The sequence below is a fragment of the Pelodiscus sinensis genome, chromosome 8, assembly GCF_049634645.1.
Source record: "Pelodiscus sinensis isolate JC-2024 chromosome 8, ASM4963464v1, whole genome shotgun sequence".
Taxonomy (NCBI): Eukaryota; Metazoa; Chordata; order Testudines; family Trionychidae; genus Pelodiscus; species Pelodiscus sinensis.
In genome coordinates, this window is record NC_134718.1 from 21298860 (window position 1) to 21321121 (window position 22262).

Here is a 22262-nt window from a genome sequence, read left to right on the forward strand (position 1 = left end):
GGGATTCCATTTCAGTGGAACTCCCCTTCCCCCGATGCTCACAATTACCACAAATACCTCACTAACAGGCTGGGGGGCTCATCTACAGGATCAGTTAGTCCAAGCCAGGTGGAAACCATGCTAACAATGCAGACACGTCAACTTGCTAAAGCTCAGAGCAGTCCGGCATGCATGCATGCATTTCTCCCACGTAATACGCAACAATGCCATCCACATACTGACAGACAATATGACAACAATGCACTGCATCAACAAGCAGGGTGGCATCCTCTTTTGCCAACTCTGTCAGGAGGCAATACAGTTATGGGAATGGTTCATTCCTCGCTACATTAATCTCATAGCCACATATATCCCAGGCAAAGACAATATGTTAGTGGATGATCTCATCAGGAACTTCTCCCTCAACTATGAGTGGGAGATCAACAGATGGGCCATCAACCATCTGTTTTGCAGAAGGGGGGTCCCTACAGAGGACTTTTTTGCCACACACACAAACTTACTGTGCCCTCATTACTGCTCCAGAGTGGGACTGGACTCTGGCTCTGGCTCCTTGGGGGATGCGTTTAGCATCGCATGGGACACAGTCCTAGTATATATATTTCTACCGATCCCACTCATCCCAGAGAGTGATACAAAAGATAAAACAGGACAGGGCCAAAGTGACACTTCTGGCACCAAGGTGGCCAAGACAGACTTGGTATCCACATGGTCAGGTGTCCACCACATCGCTTCCCTCCTGTCCCGTCACTGCTCATGCAACAGAACGGGAAGATCCATCACCCTGCTATCCGGTGCCTTTGCCTACATGCATGGTTCTTTGTTGGCTAACCACAACAGAGATCCACTGTCCTATAGAAGTTCAAACCATTCTCACGAACAGCTGCATATCTACAACAAGAAAAACTTCTATACCCAAAGTGTCACTGTTTCACCAGCTGGTATTCATCTAGACTTATAACCCCACTTAGAAATCCCACTCATACTTACCTACTTATTACATCTTCACAACTTGGGTCTACCCTTCAGTTCTATCAGGATCAACCTCGCAGCCATATCCACGTTTCACCCACCTATACCAGATCACTCCATTTTCTTTCACCCATCAGTCAAGAGATTTATGTGAAGTCTGCACAATACTTTCCCACCAACTAAAGAACAAGTCTCTGCATGGGACTTTAACCTAATACAAAGGCACTAATGGACAAACTGTCCAAACCACTAGCAACATGTTCCCTCCTGCATCTATCCATGAAGGTGACCTTCATATTGGTGATTACCTCTGTGCAAAGAGTGGGAGAGTTGGGTGCACTAATGACTGACCCATCCGATATGGTCTTCCACAAGGACAAAGTGGTCCTCCAGACCCATCCTAAATTCCTTCCCATAGTGCTTACTTCATTCCATTGTAATGAACCAGTTTACTTACCTGTCTTCTTCCTCAAACCACATAGTGATGACAGGGAAAGGGCTCTGCACACCTTCGATGTCTGCAGGACAGTGGCCTTCTACTTGGAATGAACATGCTTGTTCTGCAAAATGCCTTATTCGTTCGTCTCATCCACAAAGAGATCTCAGGGATTACCAATTTCTAAACAGAAACTACCCAAGTGGATCTCAGACACTATAAGACTGGCTTATACCATTTTCAGCAAACAGCATCCTTCGACCATATGTGCCCATTCAATAAGGTCAGTGGCTACCTCCACTGTCTTCCTCCTCAGTATCCTCACAGACGAGATATGTAGCGCAGTCACATGGGCTTCCACTCACACTTTCACTCACCAGTAGGCCATTCAGTCATATGCAGATATACTCGATTTGGCCACTCAGTGCTTTCAGCAGCTGAAACAGGCCTTTCGAAGCACTGATACTGCTCTGTAGTCACCTAAGATGGAGCACCCACGGGGACTCCTCGAAGAAGAAGGGAAGGTTACTCACCGTGTGCAGTAACTGGAGTTCTTTGAGATGGTTGTCCCGTGGATGCTCTACCGCCCAACCTCCTCCCCTCTGCTTCGGATTCTGCTTGTGTCCGGATCAGAGAAGAACTGAGGAGCTGGCTGTCCTCGCATGTGCATTACACACATTAGGTGTCTTGCACCGGAGCCTAGTGCATGCATGGCCCACCAAGGGGACACTGCTACTGACAATCTCTGACTGGTGGGCGCAGCGGTGCTAGCATACCTATGGTAGAGCACCCATAGGGACAACCATCTTGAAGAAATCCAGGTACTGCGCAGAGTGAAGCCTGCCTAAGGTGCTTTTGAAATTTTTTATAAACCAGGATATCTTTCTGTCAGTGTTCTTTCCAAAACTCGATTGCAATGATAGAGAAAGGGCTCTCCATTCATTGGGTATAAGACATGCCCTGGCATTTTATATTGACCTCACAAGACTATTTCGCAAATCCACACAACAATTTATTGCATTCGTAGAGGGAATGAAGGGCCTTCCAATATCAGGTCAGAGATTTTCTTCATGGATCCTGCATCAAGGTCTTTTATGAGCTAACCAAGGTCCTGGTGCCAGCAATAACAGCCCACTCCATGAGAATGCAGGCTTCTGCTGCAGTGTTTTTGGCACAGGTTCCTATTCAGGACATCTGCAGGGCAGGTATGTGGCTGTCCAATCACACCTTCATGTCTCACTATGTCATTCATTACCCAGTAAGCACAAAACGATATGGCCTTTGGCAGAGCGGTCCTGCAATCAACAACCAGGTGATCCCCAACCCCTTCTCCAGGAGAACTGTTGGAGTGCACTTGAGCTATTGGAAGGCATATGAGCCATCACCTGAAAAAAATTGATTACTTACTTTTCATAACTGTTGTTGTTTGAGATGTGGTATTCATGTCTATTCCAAATCCCACTCATCTCCTCTCTGTCGAAATAATTGGAGATGAAGAAACTGAGAGTGTGGGGGTCATCAGTGTCCTATGTATTGTGCCTTGAAGGTGCCACAGCTTACCCGACGGGTACAACTAAGGGGAAAAAATACTCTGATGGTGCACATGGTGTGCACACACACCTATTGAAACGGATGTGAGCAAAACATCTCAAAGAACAACAGTTGTGAAAGATAAATAACTGTGCAGAAAAAGGAAAAATAAGAAAATAAATTGAATTCTTGGATATTGATAAGTTGAGAAGTGTTATTATCAATTCATATTACATTGAGTGCCATGGATGCAAATTCTACCTCCTGTTATCTAAAGGTTAAAAATGGTGGACATGAGCTGCTGCATGAAATTGACCAAACACTTACAGTGACTCTACATTTAAAACTTAAATTTAAACTATATTATCTTGATTTTTGTTCCTTTAAAACATGCCCTATAGTGTAACAGAAAACTGTTTGGAATTAAAATAACATTTAAAGTTGACTTTCAAATAATTTTTTGTATGATGTAGGGAGAATTTACAATTGTGCTTTTTCAAGATTCAGTAATTAAATAGACTCGCCCTATAGTTCATACATACCATAATCGTTAACACCTGATTCAACTTCTCACTGTTTTTATTGGACAGAGCATTTATGATCCTGCATGTCTCGAAAAGGGAAAATATTATATAAAATATTGCATGGTATAGGGAAATTATAATAAATATAGACGTACTACTTAAAATATGAAATGCTTATTATGCACATTTAAATAGTCATTTTCAGTAGTTTGATAATTATTATTGGCATTTTATGTAAAATGAAAACTGCTTTGGTAAAGGATAATAGATTACTTTATACTGGAATACAAATCTTCTTAATATTTCCGAAAGTTTGAGAGTTTGTTTGTCCCGAAAGATCTCCAAAATGGTAAGAGCTAGAAACACCAAATTTGGCACGGTTACTATTGATTTCCTAACTTAAATAACTGGATTGGTTATATCTCGAAATCGGTTCCCTCAGAGTACCAATTGGGCCCATTGATAATTAGCTTTTAGAAGCGCCTGATTATAGGCATTTGCTGAACTCTTCAGTTAACCATGTCACATAAACTGCAACTACGAGATCCTAGAGGAGAAAGCATGTGGGCACCTACAGCACCATCAAGGGAAAGCCCTTGGGGGAGAGGCTGCAGTGGGGCAGAGAATCAGCAACCTCTCCTATACCTGGCAGGTCTCCAGGACAGAGCCAAATGTGGCTAATGGTGGCTGGGATCTATCCTTGCTAATTGTGGCTGGTAGAAGCCTCCAGCTATCACAGCCTCTCAACATCTTCCCGCAGCCGGGCTCCGACTGAACCCCTTCTGGAAATTAAAGCTGCTTCCCTCCCTCCAAACCCAAACAAGCCATCCCACCACTCGCCTTCCTTTGGGCTGCGTGCGTTCTACTGCAGGGCTGTGTACGTTATCAGCAAGTGCCACGGGGATTATGCGCTTTGCAGGATTCAGCTCACAGTACAAAGAGGAGGTAAGTTGGAGGTCAAGGTTTTGAGCACTGTGGAGCCTGAGGAGGACACGCTACACTGAGAACAGCCTATTCTCATTAGAATAGGTACGTTCAGGTGCTGCATGTTCTGATCATCTAGATATCACTGATTGCACCTGGTCTGAAGGTCTTTCGCTTTGTCTGATCAATGCAACCAGTCTAGCTGCCGCTAGGAAGTCCATTCAGGTTGCCCCGTGGAGCATGCACTGAGGCACTCGGGGAGTGGCTACTTGGGGAGCAGCAGTGCTTTGCTGCTGCTGCAGAGCCTAGGAGACATTCCCTCTATTTCTCAGGGTTTCTGGCAAGGAGGCTGCAGCCATTGCTTTACATAGATGGGCCTTCCTGATTTGTGGGGATTGAGAAAAGAGACCCTATGGGATTTGTCATTTTGTAAGCACATCACTAGCTATGTTAATTTCTTAAAGTAATATATCAGAGAAAAGTATTTCCAATAGAATATGCTATGTTAATGTAATTGACATAGTTCATTCATCACATGTTTTACAATATTTTTCCCGGGTGATGCAGGGTATTTCTGCTAGTAATTAATATTCTGTCTTCTAATTGCAAACCATTAACACTAAGATTTGTAAATTAAACAATTTCTTAATCAAGAGTAGCTCAATGCATAGATGCCTTTGTGTTTGTTAAAAACATGGGCTGTTCATGTATTTACAACACAAAGATAGGCTAGACCAATGTGTTATTACTGATCTGGTAAAACTTGTGATTCTGGATCAGTCAGGTCCCGAATGTGCCAGATTCTATCTAGAAAGAGTGAGTTTGCTCGACCATGGGAGGTCAATTACCGTCCCTTTGCTGAAAGACTCTGGGCTCTCCTGAAGTTTTTCAGCAGACTTGGCTGGACTCTCCACTTGGCTACCAGGCTTGCCAGCCCCAGAACCCCTGGGGCTCTACTGCTCTTGAACCACCAGGGCTCCACGGACTGCCCTGGGGCTGCCAGGGCTCCATGGACAGCTCCAAGGCTGCTAGGACTCTACCTACCCCCAGCTGCCAGGTAATTGGCTCCATGTCCAGCCCTGGCAGCTCTGCTCCTGGCTCTGCTCCCTGCTGCCCACCTCCTGGGGTTCTCAGGTCCAGGGACTCTCTTGTCCATCAAAATCTGTGTTCTGATGTTGCCAGACCAGAGACTCCTGGACCAGAGAGGTTCAACCTGAAGTATATGTCACTGGAGTTGCAGAAAGAATTATTTTCCTTTACTACACGAATAATGTTCATGATAACTAGCCCCATCCCAATAGGAAAACTTATGACTTTAAAGAAGGGTCTCCAAACAGCTTTGGAATTCACTCTTTGGATTCCTGGGTCTGGAATTCAAGAATATTCTGTGTGGAAGTGGGATTGACAATATTTTTGATTGACACTGGAAAATATTTACTGTGGAAAGAACATTTGTGGGAAGTAAATTCTAAAGGTTTTTTTTTTAGTGACAAGGTAGGTGTGGTAATACCTTTTCTTTAAACCAACTTCTGTTGGTGGAAAGCTACATAAAACTCTTCTTCGGGTCTGGCAAAAGAAATCCGTGTCTGAGTAAAATACAATTTGGGAACGATTGTTAAACATAGTGGGTAATTCATCTTGTAGGAGGCAACTTGAAAAGAATTGGGCAGGGAAAGATTAACAGTGCGGTATTTAAGACTGAATTTTATTTCTTAAAGATTAGAACATCCAGAGTTACAATTATTTTATGATTTTTTCAGGTTAGAAAAAGAGAGTGAGATTAGGTTGCAGTGAGCTAACTACTTTCCCCCCTAAAGTATAGTCACTAATTAATGCTTGATTGACCCTAGTGGTCACTTAGCTGAAAATGAGACTCCAAAAAGTTTCCATTTGATTAAGTTGATTTAAGAAATCTGTAACTTTCTGAAATATTGTCCTGCTTGCTGCTTTCCTTATAAACTGTGAGAGACTCTTTTGAAAGAGAAAAGGAGTTTGAACAAAACTTACCTTCAGCAGTTTCTCAGTTGTGTTCCCCATGCTACTTACACATTTTTAAAATAGTGATAGAATAGCTGTGTTAGTCTAGGGTAGCTGAAACAAAATACAGGACTATGTAGCACTTTAAAGACTAACAAGATGGTTTAATAGGTGATGAGCTTTCGTGGGCCAGACCCACTTCCTCAGATCAAATAGTGGAAGAAAATAGTCACAACCATATATACCAAAGGATACAATTAAAAAAATGAACACACATGAAAAGGACAAATCAAATTTCAGAACAGAAGGGCGATGGGGGGGGGGAAGGTAAATGTCTGTGAGCTAATGATATTAGAGGTGATAATTGGGGAAGCTATCTTTGTAATGGGTAAGATGAATTTTAGCATGAATAACAGTTGACACTTTACGCCGGGGTCTTAACAAAGACTCTAGTTAAGTGTAGAATTTTAGCATGAATAACAGTTATCTTATCCATTACAAAGATAGCTTCTCCAATTATCACCTCTAATATCATTAGCTCACTGACATTTACCTTCCCGCATCCCCCTTCTGTTCTGAAATTTGATTTGTCCTTTTCATATGTGTTCATTTTTTGATTGTATCCTTTGGTATATATGGTTGTGACTATTTTCTTCCACTATTTGATCTGAGGAAGTGGGTCTGGCCCACGAAAGCTCATCACTTAATAAACCATCTTGTTAGTCTTTTGTTTCATTTTTAAAATAGGAGAGCCTAGCACTTGTATTACTTGGGAAACTGTTGCTGTCATGCTTTTTAAATTTTATTTTGCTTTTGTTTTGGGGAGAAAATGGTTGTGTGTTAAAGTTATAGCTATTTGAAAGCTGCATATGTCACATGTACAAAATAAAACATACTTGAGTTAATTAATAAGGATGCAGTTAAAATGTACACATTTTGCATGAATTCTAAAGTTAGTGAATTCTAATTAGGAATGTAAAATCCCATTTAATTGGTTAAACAGTGAAACATTGTTTAAAGGGTTAACTGATTAAAGCTGTGGGAGGGGGGGGAGGGAGAGGGCTCCAGCCTGGCTGGGGTGGAATGACCCCACTGAGGCTGGGCTGGAATGTCCCTCCTCCCGATGAGGGCTGCTCTGGCTGGCCGATCAGAGAAGCTCCTGCCTATGGTAGGGGGTGCTGAGTGGGACCCTCTACGAACGGGCTGGGCTGGACACACCATGTCCTTGTTGAACTCCATCAGATTTCTTTTGCCCCAATCCTCCAATTTGTCTAGGTCACTCTAGACCCTACTCCTGCCTTTCAACGTATCTACCTCTCCCCTAGCTTAGTATTATTCTCAAACTTGCTGAGGGTACAATCTATCCCCTCACCCAGGTCATTCATTAAAATGTTGAACAAAACCAGCCCCAGAACTGAATCTTAGGGCACTACTCATGATACCAGCTGTCAACCAGACATTGTTGAGCTAGATGATCTAGCCCACTTTCTATCCACCTTATTGTCCGTTTATCCAATCCATACTTACTTAACTTGCTGGCAAGAATATTGTGGGAGACCGTATCAAAAGCTTTGCTAAAATCAAGGTATATCATATCCATGGACTTTCCCATATCCACAGAGCCAGTCACCTCATCATAGAAGCTAATCAGATTGGTCAGGCATGAGTTGCCCTTGGTGAATCCATGTTGACTATTTCTGATCACTTTCCTCTCTTTCAAGTTCTTCAAAATGGATTCCTTGAGGATCCCTGCCATGACTTTCCTAGAGACTGAAGTGAGGCTGACTGGTCTGTAGTTCCCTGGATTCTCCTCCTCCCTTTTTTTTTTTAAAAGATGGGCACTACCTTTGCCTTTACTGAGTCATCCTGCCATGAGTTTTCAAAGATGGCCAATGGCTTTGCCAACTCCCTTGGCACCCTCAGAGGCATTAGATTCAGCACCAAAGATTTATGTATGTCCAGCTTTTTAAAATAGTTCTTAACCTTTTCTTTGTCCACTGAGGGCTGCCCACTTCCTTCCCATAGTGTGCTGCCTAATGCAGTAGTCTGGCAGCTGATCTCTGTAAAGACAAAGAAAAAAAGCATTGAGTACTTCAGCTAATACTTAATAACCAGGACGGGTAGGAACGGTGTCGCTAGCCTCTGTTGGTCAAAGACTGGGAATCAATGACAGGAGAAGAAGAGCTTGATGATTCCCTGTTCTGTTCATTCCCTCTAGGGTATCTGTCATTGGCTACTGTCAGAAGACAGAATAATGGGCTAGATGGACCTTTGGTCTGACCCAGTATGGCCATTCTGATGTTCTCACATCATCTGTCAGTAGGTTATCTCTGTCATTTAGTAAGGGTCCCACAGCTCTGATTGCTAACATGCCTGTAGAAACCTTTCTTGTTATCCTTCACGTCCCTTGCTAGCTGCAATTCCAACTGCGCTTTGGCCTTCCTGATAGCTTCTCTGAATTGTCAACCAATATATTTATACTGCTTCCTCATCACCTGTCCAGGTTTCCACTACTTGTAAGTTTCCTTTTTGTGTTTAAGCTCACCAAGGATTTCACTAGTAAGCCAAGCTGGTTGCCTACCATATTTGCTTTTCTTATTGTGCATTGGAATGATTTGTTTCTGCACCTTCAATAAGGCTTCTTTAATATACAGGTCTCCTGGACTCCTTTCCCCCACATGTTAGCATCCCAGGGGATTCTGCCCATCAGTTCCCCGAGGGAGTCAGTCTGCTTTTCTGAAGTCCAGGGTCTGTATTTAGCTACTCTCTTTTCTTCCTTTGGTCAGGATCCAGAACTTGACCATCTCATGATCACTGCTGCCCAGGTTGCCATGCACATCTACTTCCCCCACTAGTTCCTCCCTGTTTGTGAGCAACAGGTCAAGTTGCACAGGGCCCCTGATTGGTTCCTTCAGCACTTGTACCAGGAAGTTATCCCCAACATTCTCCAACACCTGCTGTATTTGTCCCGGAACAGATGTCAGGGTGATTGACATCCCCTATGAGAACCAGGGCCTGCGATCTGGAAGCTTCTGTTAGTTGTCTGAAGAAAACCTCGTCTATCTGGTAGTTATAGCAGACACCAATCACATCATCACCTCTGTTGCTCCCGCCTCTAAATTTAACCCAAAGACTCTTAACAGGCTTTTCTCCTACTGGAGCTCTGAGCAATCATACGGCTCTCTCATGATAAATAGCAAGTACTCATAGGAAATAAATTAAATGTTGTTTTATATATGTGATATACACTTGGGGAACATAGAACTATAAGCCACTGTGTTTCCCTTCTACTTCAGCAAAAGAGCTTTATTGGAGCTTTTAGTGCCACATCAGTTTGCCTTACTAGCAAATTCCTTGAGACTGTTAGTTTAAACCTTGACTTGCAGGTAACATTCAATGAAACCCACTTCCCTAAAAACATCTCGTTGCAGCATCTAGCCCTTTTCACTGATCATTTACAGAAATTATCAAGTCTGCTGCCTCCAAAGAGATTGCACATGCCAGCCTATCAGGTTAGCAGAGGACCTATATTTTCCTTTAATACACAACTCTGAGATGCTTTACAGTAAAAGTAGGCACACAGTTATTAATGAAGAACATGGATTAAGTGATACTAAGCAAGAGAAGGAGACAGATATGGTTACAAGGAAAACAAAAATTATGCATGCTCCAATGTGTAAAATTTAATTTTAGTTGTCTATATTTTTTGGCTTAGCAGCTTTTTCACATTGATCTATCAGCATCTCCAGCTTTGCAGGCAGGAAGATCCATCATTGCCAAAAATCAGAGGGTGCTGATCCTTGTGTTCTCTCAGTGATGGATAACAGAGATGTCTTCTTTCTTCAGTTTTTTTAAGCCCAGAAATCCTTTGAAATGTATTCTTTGAAAAGTTAACAGAGACAGAAATCCTCTTCCATGTTGGTTTTTGGTCTAGGTGTAAGCGCTTCATCCTCTGCTTATCTTGCTTTCTGGATTAGCTTGATCCCCTTGTTTGCCTCAGATGCAAATAAGCTCTCATTATCTTTTGCTTGCAGTCATGTCTTGCTGTTTCTCATCTTTATGTTAGCTTGATCTACACAGAAAGGGAAATCAACTTTCCTTTGCCAATGGCAGGCTTGTTTATCAACTGTTTCCACAATATGTTTTCCCCCACTTTTTATTGGTAGCCCATGCATATATCATACACTGGGCATGAATATCATTGTATCACCAGTTCATATGTGATACCTCCAGCCTACCTAAACTGAGAGACGGGGCAGGGACACACCCCCAGGACTATAGACACACATTGTAAGAAACACAGGGTGAGATCTTTTCCCAGAATTCAAGTACATGGCCCCTTTGGGAGCTGAACATTAGATAAAACCATCTTATGTTGTATGGAAATGTGTATGGTGGAAGCTCATGAGGTTTACTCTGTCAGGGTAAAGAGAGATGTACATAGACTCCTTGCCCTCACCCCCAGGTAACAGTTATTTACACTGGGTTTATTAATAAACAAAACTGATTTTATTAAGTATAAAAATATAGGATGTAAGTATTTATAAGAAGAGCACACAGAACAAAGTAGGTTACTAAGCAAAATAGAACACACAAGCTAAGCTTAATACACTAAAGAAACTAGTTACATATAATATCTCACTCTAAAAGTTCTAATAATCTTCCCAGACTAGACATCCTTCCAGCTTGTGCCCTGTTCCTTCCCCTAGTTCAGTTTTAGTTGTTTCTAGCAGTCATCTTGGATGAGGTAGCCAGGGAGAACTGATGACTCCTCACTCCTCACCCTTAAATAGGATTTGCCTAAGGTTCTTTGTTTAGGTTTGACTCTCCCCTGTCCCTAGGGTTGCCAGATGGTTTAACAAAAAATATCGATTCTCCCCTTCCCCCCCACCCCCCCAAAAAAACACTGGGGAAAAAATTCTATGGGGGGGGGGGAAGGGGGAGACCAAATTTGTTAAGAAAAAAAATGGCCCTGTGCTCCTCACATTGTCCGGACGGGGGACCCGAATAACGGACAGTCCGGGTGAAAACCGGACACACTTTAAGATGGATTCCAGTATCAGGTGACATGGTCACATGTGTCTGCAAGGCCTGTTTCCGTACTTCATGGGCTGACCCACACCAAAGGAAAGTTAAACTCCATTATTTTTTGCTAATGGGCAATCACAGGCCTTTAATGTAAACAATGGAAATGACCCAAAGCAAAGTGACCCAAATTAGTGAATATGCAATTAGAGAGACAGTTCAATATTCCTAACTTGGGCTACAAAAATGATACATGCATACAACTGGGATAATCATATTCAGTAGATTACAACCTTTCCAATGGTCTCACATGAAAGTGTCTCACATAAGGCATATTCCAGTTATGCCATATTTATATTCATAAGCATATCCCATAAAGAATATGGACTGCCTCTGCACATATGGCCCATAGTAGAAAGGCAGAATGTGAGAGTATTATATCTATTCTGTATGTGAACATTACTCACATGAAAAGCAGAATGACCATTTAAAGTTTTTTCTGTAACATTGTAATGAAGTTTAAGGAATATGTAGTTCCAGGGGGAATTCCATTGTAACTATTTGACTGGGAATAATTAACTTTGTTCTGGAAGATCCAGCATGTTTTATGTGTGAATTAGTAGAAGAAATAAATTACGAATATATATCACATCCTTTTATATATCTGTACCTTGACATTTATTAAAGTGTTAACTAAAAATATTTGAATTGTTTACTTCAGAAATTCACTATAAATACAGCTGTTTCATCATTTATTCACAGCACAAATACAATTAATTATACAGGGGATTCAAAAAGACTTCTGGTATTTGTGGTGGTGCATTGACAGTTAAATGAACCAGGAAGTGTACCTTGAGGATTACATAAAGGATAAAACATTTAAGATAAAAACTATTTAAGGTTGGCATTTAAAAATAGTTTATTTAAAACTAGTTAGTAATATTGTTGAACATGTTTCAGGGTTTAACATAATGGTCATTGTTGCTTTGCAGTTTACTACTAATCTTGATCGGTAAACCCTGTGTCTTTCTAGCTGTAGACATTTTTTCAGTAGAGATCAAACACTATTGTTTGCACAATATGAATGAATGAATGATTAGACTGAGGCTACAAACTAAATCTTTCCTTTTTAACTAAAAGCCTGAAACCATTCTCATTGGTTTCAATAGGCACTAAATATAGCCCTCTCCCAGAACTTAGATTTAAGTCTAGAGATAAAGGACAGTATGAATTTATTGTTCTACATTTTTGTGTCACTTTATGAATTGTGTTTGCATACTAAATAAGAAAATGAGTAGTTGAATTATTATTGGTTTTGATTTAACACTGATGCAAAACATTAGTGAAATAAATGTGTATGTGTGTGAGAATTTATATTTCAGTAGTACTCTGCTGAAATATTAAAAGTTTGCAGCTATAAAACTATTTCTTAAATTTATTGTAACAAATTTTATTTTATTTACAGCTGCTGCTGAGGGCAAAGGCAAAAGTGGAGAAGACTTTTTTCAGAAGGTAAAAAACCTCTTTGCTATAATCTTACAATTGATAAGGCCAGTAATTCAGTACATTATTGTGGGACAAATTATACTTCACATTTTAGTGAAATTGATATTTAGTTTAGAGTTTTCTCTCATGAATATGCTTATGAAACTTTCACAATATTCCTTAATTTCTTAACTATGGTAATTATTAACATTTTTTTTATTGTTACTATGGAGGTAAATGGGCAACGAAGGACTGGCTGTCCATGCTTACCCCCACTGCTGGGCTGAAGAGGCCCTCACGTTGCAGAGAGGGGCTGCTCTGGCTGGGATGGTGCAGGCCCTGCCTGTGATGGAAGGGCACACCAGTCTAGCTGCGGCGGGCGAGGAGACCACTCTCCAACCTTCTGTCCCTTTAAAACACTATGTTTTAAACACTATATTTAGCTGGTTAACCAGTTAATTGGGATTTTCCATCTCTAATTGTTACTAGAGCTTTGTAATATAACTTATATTTGGTATCATATGTACAGCATATATTAGATTTAATGTCAACATATTACATGGTATGTATCAGTACTAAACTGTATAGTAAGTGTGACCCTTGGTGTCTAAGTCAGCCCTTACTAGAAATGCCAAGGTCAGAACAGGCTGCAAATGATCCCAGGACTGGTGGTAACACTGAAGTTAAACTCCCCAGCACAAATTGTGCTTTATGGCTGACTTAGAACAAAGTTTCCTCAGATCCCGTCCCCTTTTACCCCTCCTTTACTTACGCTACATCGATGACATCTTTATTATCTGGACCCATGGCCAAGAAACACTGGACGCATTCCGCAGAGACTTGGACAACCTATACCCCACCATCAATCTCAGCCTGGACCATTCAACACGAGAGATCCATTTCCTGAACACCACAGTTCAAATCACTAATGGAAGATTAAATACCCCACTCTACAGAAAATCTACTGACTGCTACACTTACCTACATGCTTCCAGCTTCCATCCACGACACACCATACGATTATCGTCAAGCCCTTAGGTACTACTGCATCTGCTCTAATCCCACTGACAGAGACCAGAAACTTCAAGATCTCTACCAAGCATTTGTAAATCTCAATTACCTACTGGGGGAAATAAAAAAAAAAAAACTAATTGAAATAGCCAGACGAATACCCAGAAACCATCTACTTCAAGATAGGCCCAAGATACCTAACAATAGAACACCACTTGTCATCACCTATAGTCTCCAACTTAAACCCCTCCAACGCATTATCAATAACCTACAACCTATACTGGAACAGGATACTACACTCCGAGAGGCTCTGGGAGACAGAACTATAGTCTCCTATAGACAACCACCTAACCTCAGGATGATTGTTACCAATAATCACAGGACATACCACATTAATACCAACCCTGGAATTTTCCCTTGCAACAAACCCCGTTGCCAACTTTGTCCACATATTTACTCTGGTGACACCATCACTGGACCTAACCATGTCAGTTATATGATCAAGCACACATATTCCTGAAATCATGTGCCAACAGTGTCCTTCTGCTATGTATATTGGACAGACTTCTCAGACACTTCGCCAAAGAATTAATGCCCACAAATCAGACATCTTGACAAGAAAAAAACAGTTGCTTTTCATTTCAGCTTACCTGGACATAGTTTTAATCACCTTACTACATTCATCTTGCTTCAAAGATACTTTAACACCAGATTACAGAGGGAAACTTCAGAACTTTCTTTCATCCTTATATTTGACACTATACGAATGGGCCTTAACAAAGATGCTAATTACCTTAAGCATAACAAAGATAGCGTCCCACTTATCACCCTGATTAGCCATTCATTGACTCAAATAGATATTCCCTCCCTCCCTCCTGCTCACTTCACCTTCTGTACTAAGTCTGATTTGTCAGTTTAATAATATGTTCACTTTTTTCATTGTATTCCTTTGGTATATATGGTCATGCCAATTCTCTTCCAGAATATGATCTGAGGAAGTGGGTCTGACCCACAAAAGCTCATTACCTATTAAACCATCTTGCTAGTCTTTAAAGTGCTACATAGTTTTTACTTTTGTTTTAGCAAGATCAGACTAACATGGCTACCTCTCTATTAGAATTCAAATTGTGCTTCTGACACCCCCATTAGTGATCAAGAAGCAAAAACAGATATCACCTCTCCCCCTTGCTTGCATTTCCGTTCTCTGACTCTCAATCAACATATAGGTCCAATACAGTGAGAAGTTATTTAAAAAAACTCTGTTCACATATACGAAATGATCTTCAAACTCCAAAGGGTCAGTCATGTTATCAGATCAATACCATGCTGCTAGGCAATCTTTTAGCAACTAGAAAGAGAAGAACAAGAAGAGAGATGGTAAAGCAGTCACATATATATTAAGATTCAAAGTCAATGTATCAGGTGCTTAGCAGGATTGATGAATTTTCTGGCTTGAAAGTCCCTCTGGAACACATCCCCAGTTAGTACTAGGGGTGCAAAAGGTTAACCGGTTAACTGATAAGGCTCACTCTTTAATGGGTGAGGGATACCACTTTTGTTTAACTAGTAGGGGCTGGAGTAGCTCTCGGCTGCCCCGGGCAGGAAACTGCTTCAGCCCTATGGGGAACACCGGAGCAGCCCCTGTTCGTAGTGGGCCCGGCTGGTCCCTTCTCTCCTCCTCTCAATCACAGGTTACACGCTAGCTCCCTTGGAGCCCTTGCCGGCCCCGCTTCTGGGGAAGGATCTTTGCTACTTCAGTGAAGCCTCCTCCCTAGAAGTGGGCCCAGCAGCAGGGCTCCCAGGGATGTGGTTCTCAGCGGGAGCCCTTGCCAATCTCGTTACTGGGGAGGTGATTGATGCCAGTAACAGCCTACCGGACCTGCTCCCAGGGAGGCAGTTTCGCAGCAGCAGCAGCCCTTGCTGTTCCTGGGGAAGCAGTTTCACGGCAGCAGCCCATGCTGTTCCTGGGGGGGCAGTTTTGCAGCAGTACTTTCTTTGTTTCAAACACAAACTTGTAGTACATGGCATTGAAAGGCCCTAGAGTTCTGTCCAAAGGCCTACATTGCTAAGTCATAAGGTGAAGTCCTTGGCTCTTTTCAAAGGATTCGTTGTACAGCTGATGTCCTTTGATGGGCCATCAAATAGGCTAGCAGTGCTGATGCCAATCTGTTTACTGGTGTCATATAGATGCACAGCACAGTCGTGAAGTAAATATATACCCTGTGTATTTGTTGTTCATAATACAAAGATGATATAAACATAAATAAGTTTATCAGATTTTTTCAAATTCTAACATTTTTGCAGATACTTTCCATGGCATATCTGGCACAATTAACTAGTGAAGTCAGTGGGCTTATCGGTTAATCCTATCAACTACACACACCCCCCTTTCTGCCTCTGAATCAGAGGCAGCATAGGGAGGGGGAAAGGCAGCCGCTGAGGAATTTGAGATCTGAGGAATTGTCTGAGATTGAGGTGCCATTTTGGAAAAAATTAATAAATGTTAGAGTAAAAAGTTACCGGGACCAGATGGCATTCACCCAAGAGCTCTGAAAGAACTCAAATGTGAAATTGTAGAATGGTTAACTGTGGTTTGTAACCTATCCTTTAAATCAGCTCCTGAACCTAATGACTGTAAGATAGCTAGTGTGATGCCAATATTTTTAAAAGGGCTCTAGAGGTGATCCTGGCAGTTACAGACCAGTAAGCTTAACGTCCGTACTGGGCAAATTAATTGAAGCAGTATTAAATAATAGAATTGTCAGATACATAGATGAACATAATTTGCTAGGGGGAACGTCAACATGGTTTCTATAAAGGGAAATAGTGTGCTGTGCCCACGAAAGCTCAGGATACCATCTACATGTTTTGTTAGTCTATAAAGTGCTATCAGACCATTTTTTCTGTAACAGACTAACTCGGTTATCCCCTGAAGCTTCTGATCTACTAGAGTTCTTTGGTGGGGGGTCAACAAGCATGTGGACAAAGGGGATCCAGTGGATATAGTATACTTAGATTTCCAGAAAGCCTTTAACAAGGTCCCTCACCAAAGGCTCTTAAGTGAAGTGAGTTGTCATAGGATAAGAAGGAAGGTCCTTTCATAGATTGATAACTGGTTAAAAGCCAGTAAACAAACAAAGGGTAGGAATAAATGGCCTCCAGTTTTCAGAATTGAAAGAGGTTACTAGTGTCCCCCATGGGTCTGTACAGGAACCAATCCTATTTAACCTATTTATAAACCATCTGGAGAAAGGGGTAAACAATGAGGTGGCAAAACTGCTCAACATAGTTTAGACCAAAGTAGACTGTGAAGAGCTTCACAAAATTAGGTGATTGGGCAACAAAATGGCAATGAATTTTATTATTGATAAATGCAAAGTAATGCACATTGGAAAAAATAATCCCAACTGTACATACCAGATGATAGGGTTATTTAGCTATAACCTCTCAAGAGAGAGACCTTAGAGTCATTGTGGATAGTTCTCTGAAAACATCCACTCAGTGTGCAGCAGTAGTCAAAAAAAGCAAACAACATTAGGAATCATTAAAAAATGGATAGAGGATAAGACAGACTATTTTATTGCCTCTGTATAAATCCATGGTATGCCCATATCTCAAATACTGTGTACAGATATGGTTGATTAATCTTATATATTGGAATTGGAAACAGTTCAGAAAAGAGCAACTAAAATGATTAGCGGTTTGGAATGGGTCCTGTGTGAAGAGGGATTAAAAAGCCTGGGACTTTTCAGTTTAGAAAATAGTCCCTAAGGGGGGATATGACAGAGGTCTATATAATCATGACAGGTATGGAGAAAGTGAATAAGAAAAAGTTATTTACTTGATCCCGTACCAAAAGAACTAGGGGTCACCAAATGAAATGAATAGGTAGCAGATTTGAAACAAACAAAAGGAAATTTTTTTTCATGCAGCGCATAGTCAACCTGTGAAACTCCTTGTTAGAGGATGTGGTGAAGCCCAGGACTGTTAAGGGTTCAAAAAAGAGCTAGATAAATTCATGGAAGTTAGGTCTATCGATACTTTAAGCCAGAATGGGTCTGTTTGTCAGAGGCTGGAAACAGATGACAGAAGAGGGAATCTTGATGATTACCTGTTCTGTTCACTCCCTCTGGGGCATCTGGCACTGGCTGCTGTTGGAAAACAGGATATTGTGCTAAGCGGACCTTTGGTCTGTGGTCAGGGAGCCAGCTCCTGTGAAGCCGCCTGCTTCCCCCCTACTTTCACAGAGGCAGCAGCGCAGGGGCGGGGGACAGGTGGGAGCTCGCATTTACAGGGAGTTGGCTTTTAAGCTGGATCTCTGTGTGTGCTGGCCCTGCAGATCTGCATACCCCCTTGCTGCCTCCCACAGAGGCAGCAGAGGAGGGGGCAGCTGGGAGCTGGCTTTCCATGCCAAGCTGCCTGCCTTCCCACCCGTTGCTGCCCACATTGGCAGCAGTAGGGGTGGCGGATAGGTTGGAGCCAATGCTTGGGGGAGAGCTGCTTTAAAAGCTGGCTCCCTGCAAGCACCTATTCCCATGGAGCTGCCTTTCCCCCCACACACTTACTCCTACAGAGGTAGCAGCGCAACAGGGGGCAGTAGGAGCTGGCACACATGGGGTGTCAGCTTTTAAGCCGTATCTCTGTGTGTGCAGGCTGTGCGTAGCCACCTGCTGCCCCTCTCTGCACCCCAGTGCCTCTGGTAGGCAGCAGCATGGGGCAGGGGGGTAGGTGGAAGATGGTGCACATTGGAAGTGACTTTTAAACTGCCTCCCCGTGCTCATATGAGCTTCCGCAGAACTGCCTGCCCCTCATGCTGCTGCCTCTTTATCAAAGGCGGTGGGGGGTGGAGCAGGTGGGAGCTGGCGCTCACAAGGAATAGATATCCAGATTGAACAACATACAAAGCATACTATACATTATTATCAGTATTATAATATGGATTATGGTAATAATGTATAGTATGCTTTGTATGTTGTTCAATCTGGATATCTATTCCTTGTGAGCGCCAGCTCCCACCTGCTCCACCCCCCACTGCCTTTGATAAAGAGGCAGCAGCATGAGGGGCAGGCAGTTCTGCGGAAGCTCATATGAGCACAGGGAGGCAGCTTAAAAGTCACTTCCCATGTGCACCATCTTCCACCATTTTAAACTAAAATGAAGCATTTTAGTAGGCTAACACACCATAAATGCACATTATGGGAGCAGAGCGGGGGAGAGAGGTATATATCTGTTAAGTAAATTAAATGAGTTTATATTTTAAAATGAATCTAAGTTAAAAATCTGTTTTTATTAAATCGTCATTTTTTAGCTTTTGCAGAATCCTTTTGTAATTTATTGATTGATTCTACAGAGCAGCTGTCTAAAGTTCATTTCTTACCTTTACAAAAGCATTCTGAGTCCAGGTGAGATTGGATTTTCCATGTAGGTGAATAGTATAATTGTTCACTTTTCAATTAGTAGCAATCCCCACACTTCCTTGTCGTTGCTAGCTAGTTTCTTTCTGAGAGTCTGTAAAGACAATATAACAAAGGTGAAAGAAGTTAGTTACTGAAGTACGTTCTGGTCTCTAAATGTATTTTCATCATTGTCACTGAAATAATATACATTAATTTCTGTGATATTTTGAAGATCAGCAGGTTCTATCATCACTGCCCTGCAAGTCCAATTTTTTCCTTCAATGTGTGGAATGAATTTTGTTATGTTTTCAAAAAAGAGCGAGATGAAATTCATGGAGTTTAGGTCTATCAGTGGCTCTTAGCCTGGATGAGTAGAAATGGTATCCCTAACCTCGGTTTTTCAGAGACTGGAAACGAATGACAGGAGAGGGATCACTTGATGATTACATGTGCTGTTCTCTCCCTCGGGCATCTGGCTTTGGCCGCTGTTGGTAGACAGGATATTGGACTAGATGGACTATTGGTCTGACCTCGTATGGCTGTTCTTATGTGCACCAATATTGAGGTAATGTACAAATATATGCCACCAGTAGAAATAAAAAAAACACAAACCCAGACATTTTGTTTTAAAAGCTGTAATAGGGATAATTACTCCAGCCAAGGCATATTAGAACTCACTGCTCAAAGTACTAAATTTAAGCATGAGAAAGAAATAAAACTATGAAATGCACAGACTCGTCAAAAAACTAAAATAACACACTTTGAAAGAATAAATTACAGACAATATATGTACAATGCAGGAAATACCAAGAAATAACAAAATAACACGAATATGTGTTGAGGTGTGAGCATGAAAGAAAACAGACTGTGTGTGTGTGTATATGATAGAGGCTGTGGGCATGTGAGTCGCACTCTGTCACTCTCTGTGGGTTAGACACATAGAGCAGAGCGCGTGTGTGAGTGTGCTGGCTGCTGGGGAAGTCTGAGAGACTGTGCGCTGTCTCTTTAAGATACTTACCAGAACGCTTGTTCAGATGGCAGCAGCTACCAGCAGGTCCGACCCTGCTCTGCAGAGATGGTGTACGTGGTCAAGAGGAAGGTGAGAGGACAGGGACACCCTGATGTTAATGCCTCTCTTTCTCCCAGTCTGCACAGCAAGCAAGAGGGTCCTTGGTAATGTTCCCTCTAATTTTTTCCATCCATGTGCAGAATAAATTTTATGTATCCGAGGCATGTGCAGATGTACACCGTCAATAGACATGCAAAGTGTCCGCTATGGATGCTCTGTTCATCAGCTAGGCAGCATGTGAATTTCTCCTAGGTGGCAGCCCAAGTGTACTGCTTGCAGAGCACAGTGGTCCCAGGAGTAGCTGGTCAGGGATTCCAATGCAGGAGCATTGTGGCTGCAGAGCAGTGGGTAGGAGCACCTCTTGATTTCCTCTTGGGTGGCTATGAGGCTTAGAGGGAACATAGCATAAAGCAGTGTTTCTCAACCAGTGGTACGAGTACCCTTAGGGATACTTGAGAGAAGTCTAGGGGCTACGTCAACACAACTGAAATTTGGAGAAAACTGATATTTTGTTTGTTTTACAGCTCTTCATTATTTTTGTATTTTTTATACCCAAAAATTTCATTGCCTACCTAGATATGATTAAGACGTTTAAAAAAATGTTGCAATAGTAGGAAAAAAATGTGTGTCTGCAAGTTGTAGGTAATGGAGGTATGTATAATTTTTATTTTTTTTAACAAAGATTCAGAGATTAAATAGTAAGGGAAAGCAAACATTCACACGTGACAAGAAATAAACATGAAGACCCAAACGCAGGGTTACACTTGAATATTAGGGATGTTAGGAATTGTGTAGCTGACAAAAATTTTGTTGGTTACACGATTAACCAATAAGCGGTTCTGTATTTAAAGGAGAATGAGAGCCAGCGAGCAGGCATGCTGACTCAGTCTTGGCTCATGTCGAGTCTGGCAGCTACCCCGTTGCAGCTCAGAGCCTCAGTGAGGGTAGCTGCCTGGGACCTTGTGCGAGCCAGGACTGAGTCAGAGTGCCTGTCTGCTGTCTCTCTCTCTCTCCTTTAAATGCAGAGTTGCAGTAGATTTAACTGTAGCTGCCAGGACCTGGTGCGAGCTGGGACTGAACGAGCATGCCTGCACACTGGCTCCCAAAATATTTTAAATGCGGACAGACCCCCCCCCCCCCGCACTGGTGGTGGGGAAGGAGGAGGTTGCGTGTAGCCAGTAGCGTTAACCGATAAGCGAATATTGCATCCCTATTTCATATTAGATGAAATCCCACTTTAATATGTTTTACCTATTGCCTTTCACTGCATACTCCCACATGTAGTGGGGATCTAGCCTTCACACATCAGGGCAGGTATTATAGCCAAGGGGGAGACAAACCCTCTCCAAACAGCTAGGTGTGTCCCTGTGCATGCTAATCCTGAGGTCCCTCTGTCATATCCTGCTCTTTCCTCATGGCTGCTGGTCTTCCCGTCCTTACTCACCCTCCCCCCCGAAGCTGGCTAGGTGAAGGCCGGCGGTCTGTCACCCTTTTTTCCTTTGCTGTTCACAGTTATCACAGTAGAGTGTTAACAAAACTAAAGAAACAGTCCTTCAGGTTTTTTATATGATTTGTGACTGTTTCTGAAACTACCCAGACCCAATCAAAAAAACAGTTGCCAAAGTTTTCACTCTTAACTTTGAGAATACTGCAATGTGGTTGGTTGAAATGGAATTTTGTCCTTTGTTGGTATTTTTAAATGTAATAGATAACAGTGTAATAAAAGAATATATGAAGATTTACCTCATGACTTTCTCTTCAAGAAGCAGTATTTTTTCAAGGTTATCCATGAACAGGTTTGTAATCAAATGATGGGAAAATAGTAGTAGTTGAACAGAAAATGTAGTGAGTAAAAAGGAAATAAGTATTTTTAATCACATCTAGGGATGTAAAAAGTTGGTTAAGTAGGTAATTGA

The 22262-nt window shown here is 41.9% G+C and overlaps 1 protein-coding gene across 2 annotated transcripts in view; it reads left to right on the forward strand.

The window, feature by feature from the left end:
• BICC1 (BicC family RNA binding protein 1) overlaps positions 1–22262 on the forward strand; it is a 241577-nt gene that overhangs the window by 68579 nt on the left and 150736 nt on the right. For both annotated transcript variants that reach the window (XM_075934848.1, XM_075934849.1), the window contains one exon: positions 12851–12897. In XM_075934848.1, coding sequence (XP_075790963.1) covers positions 12851–12897 — 47 coding nt within the window. The remainder of the gene's footprint in view (positions 1–12850; positions 12898–22262) is intronic.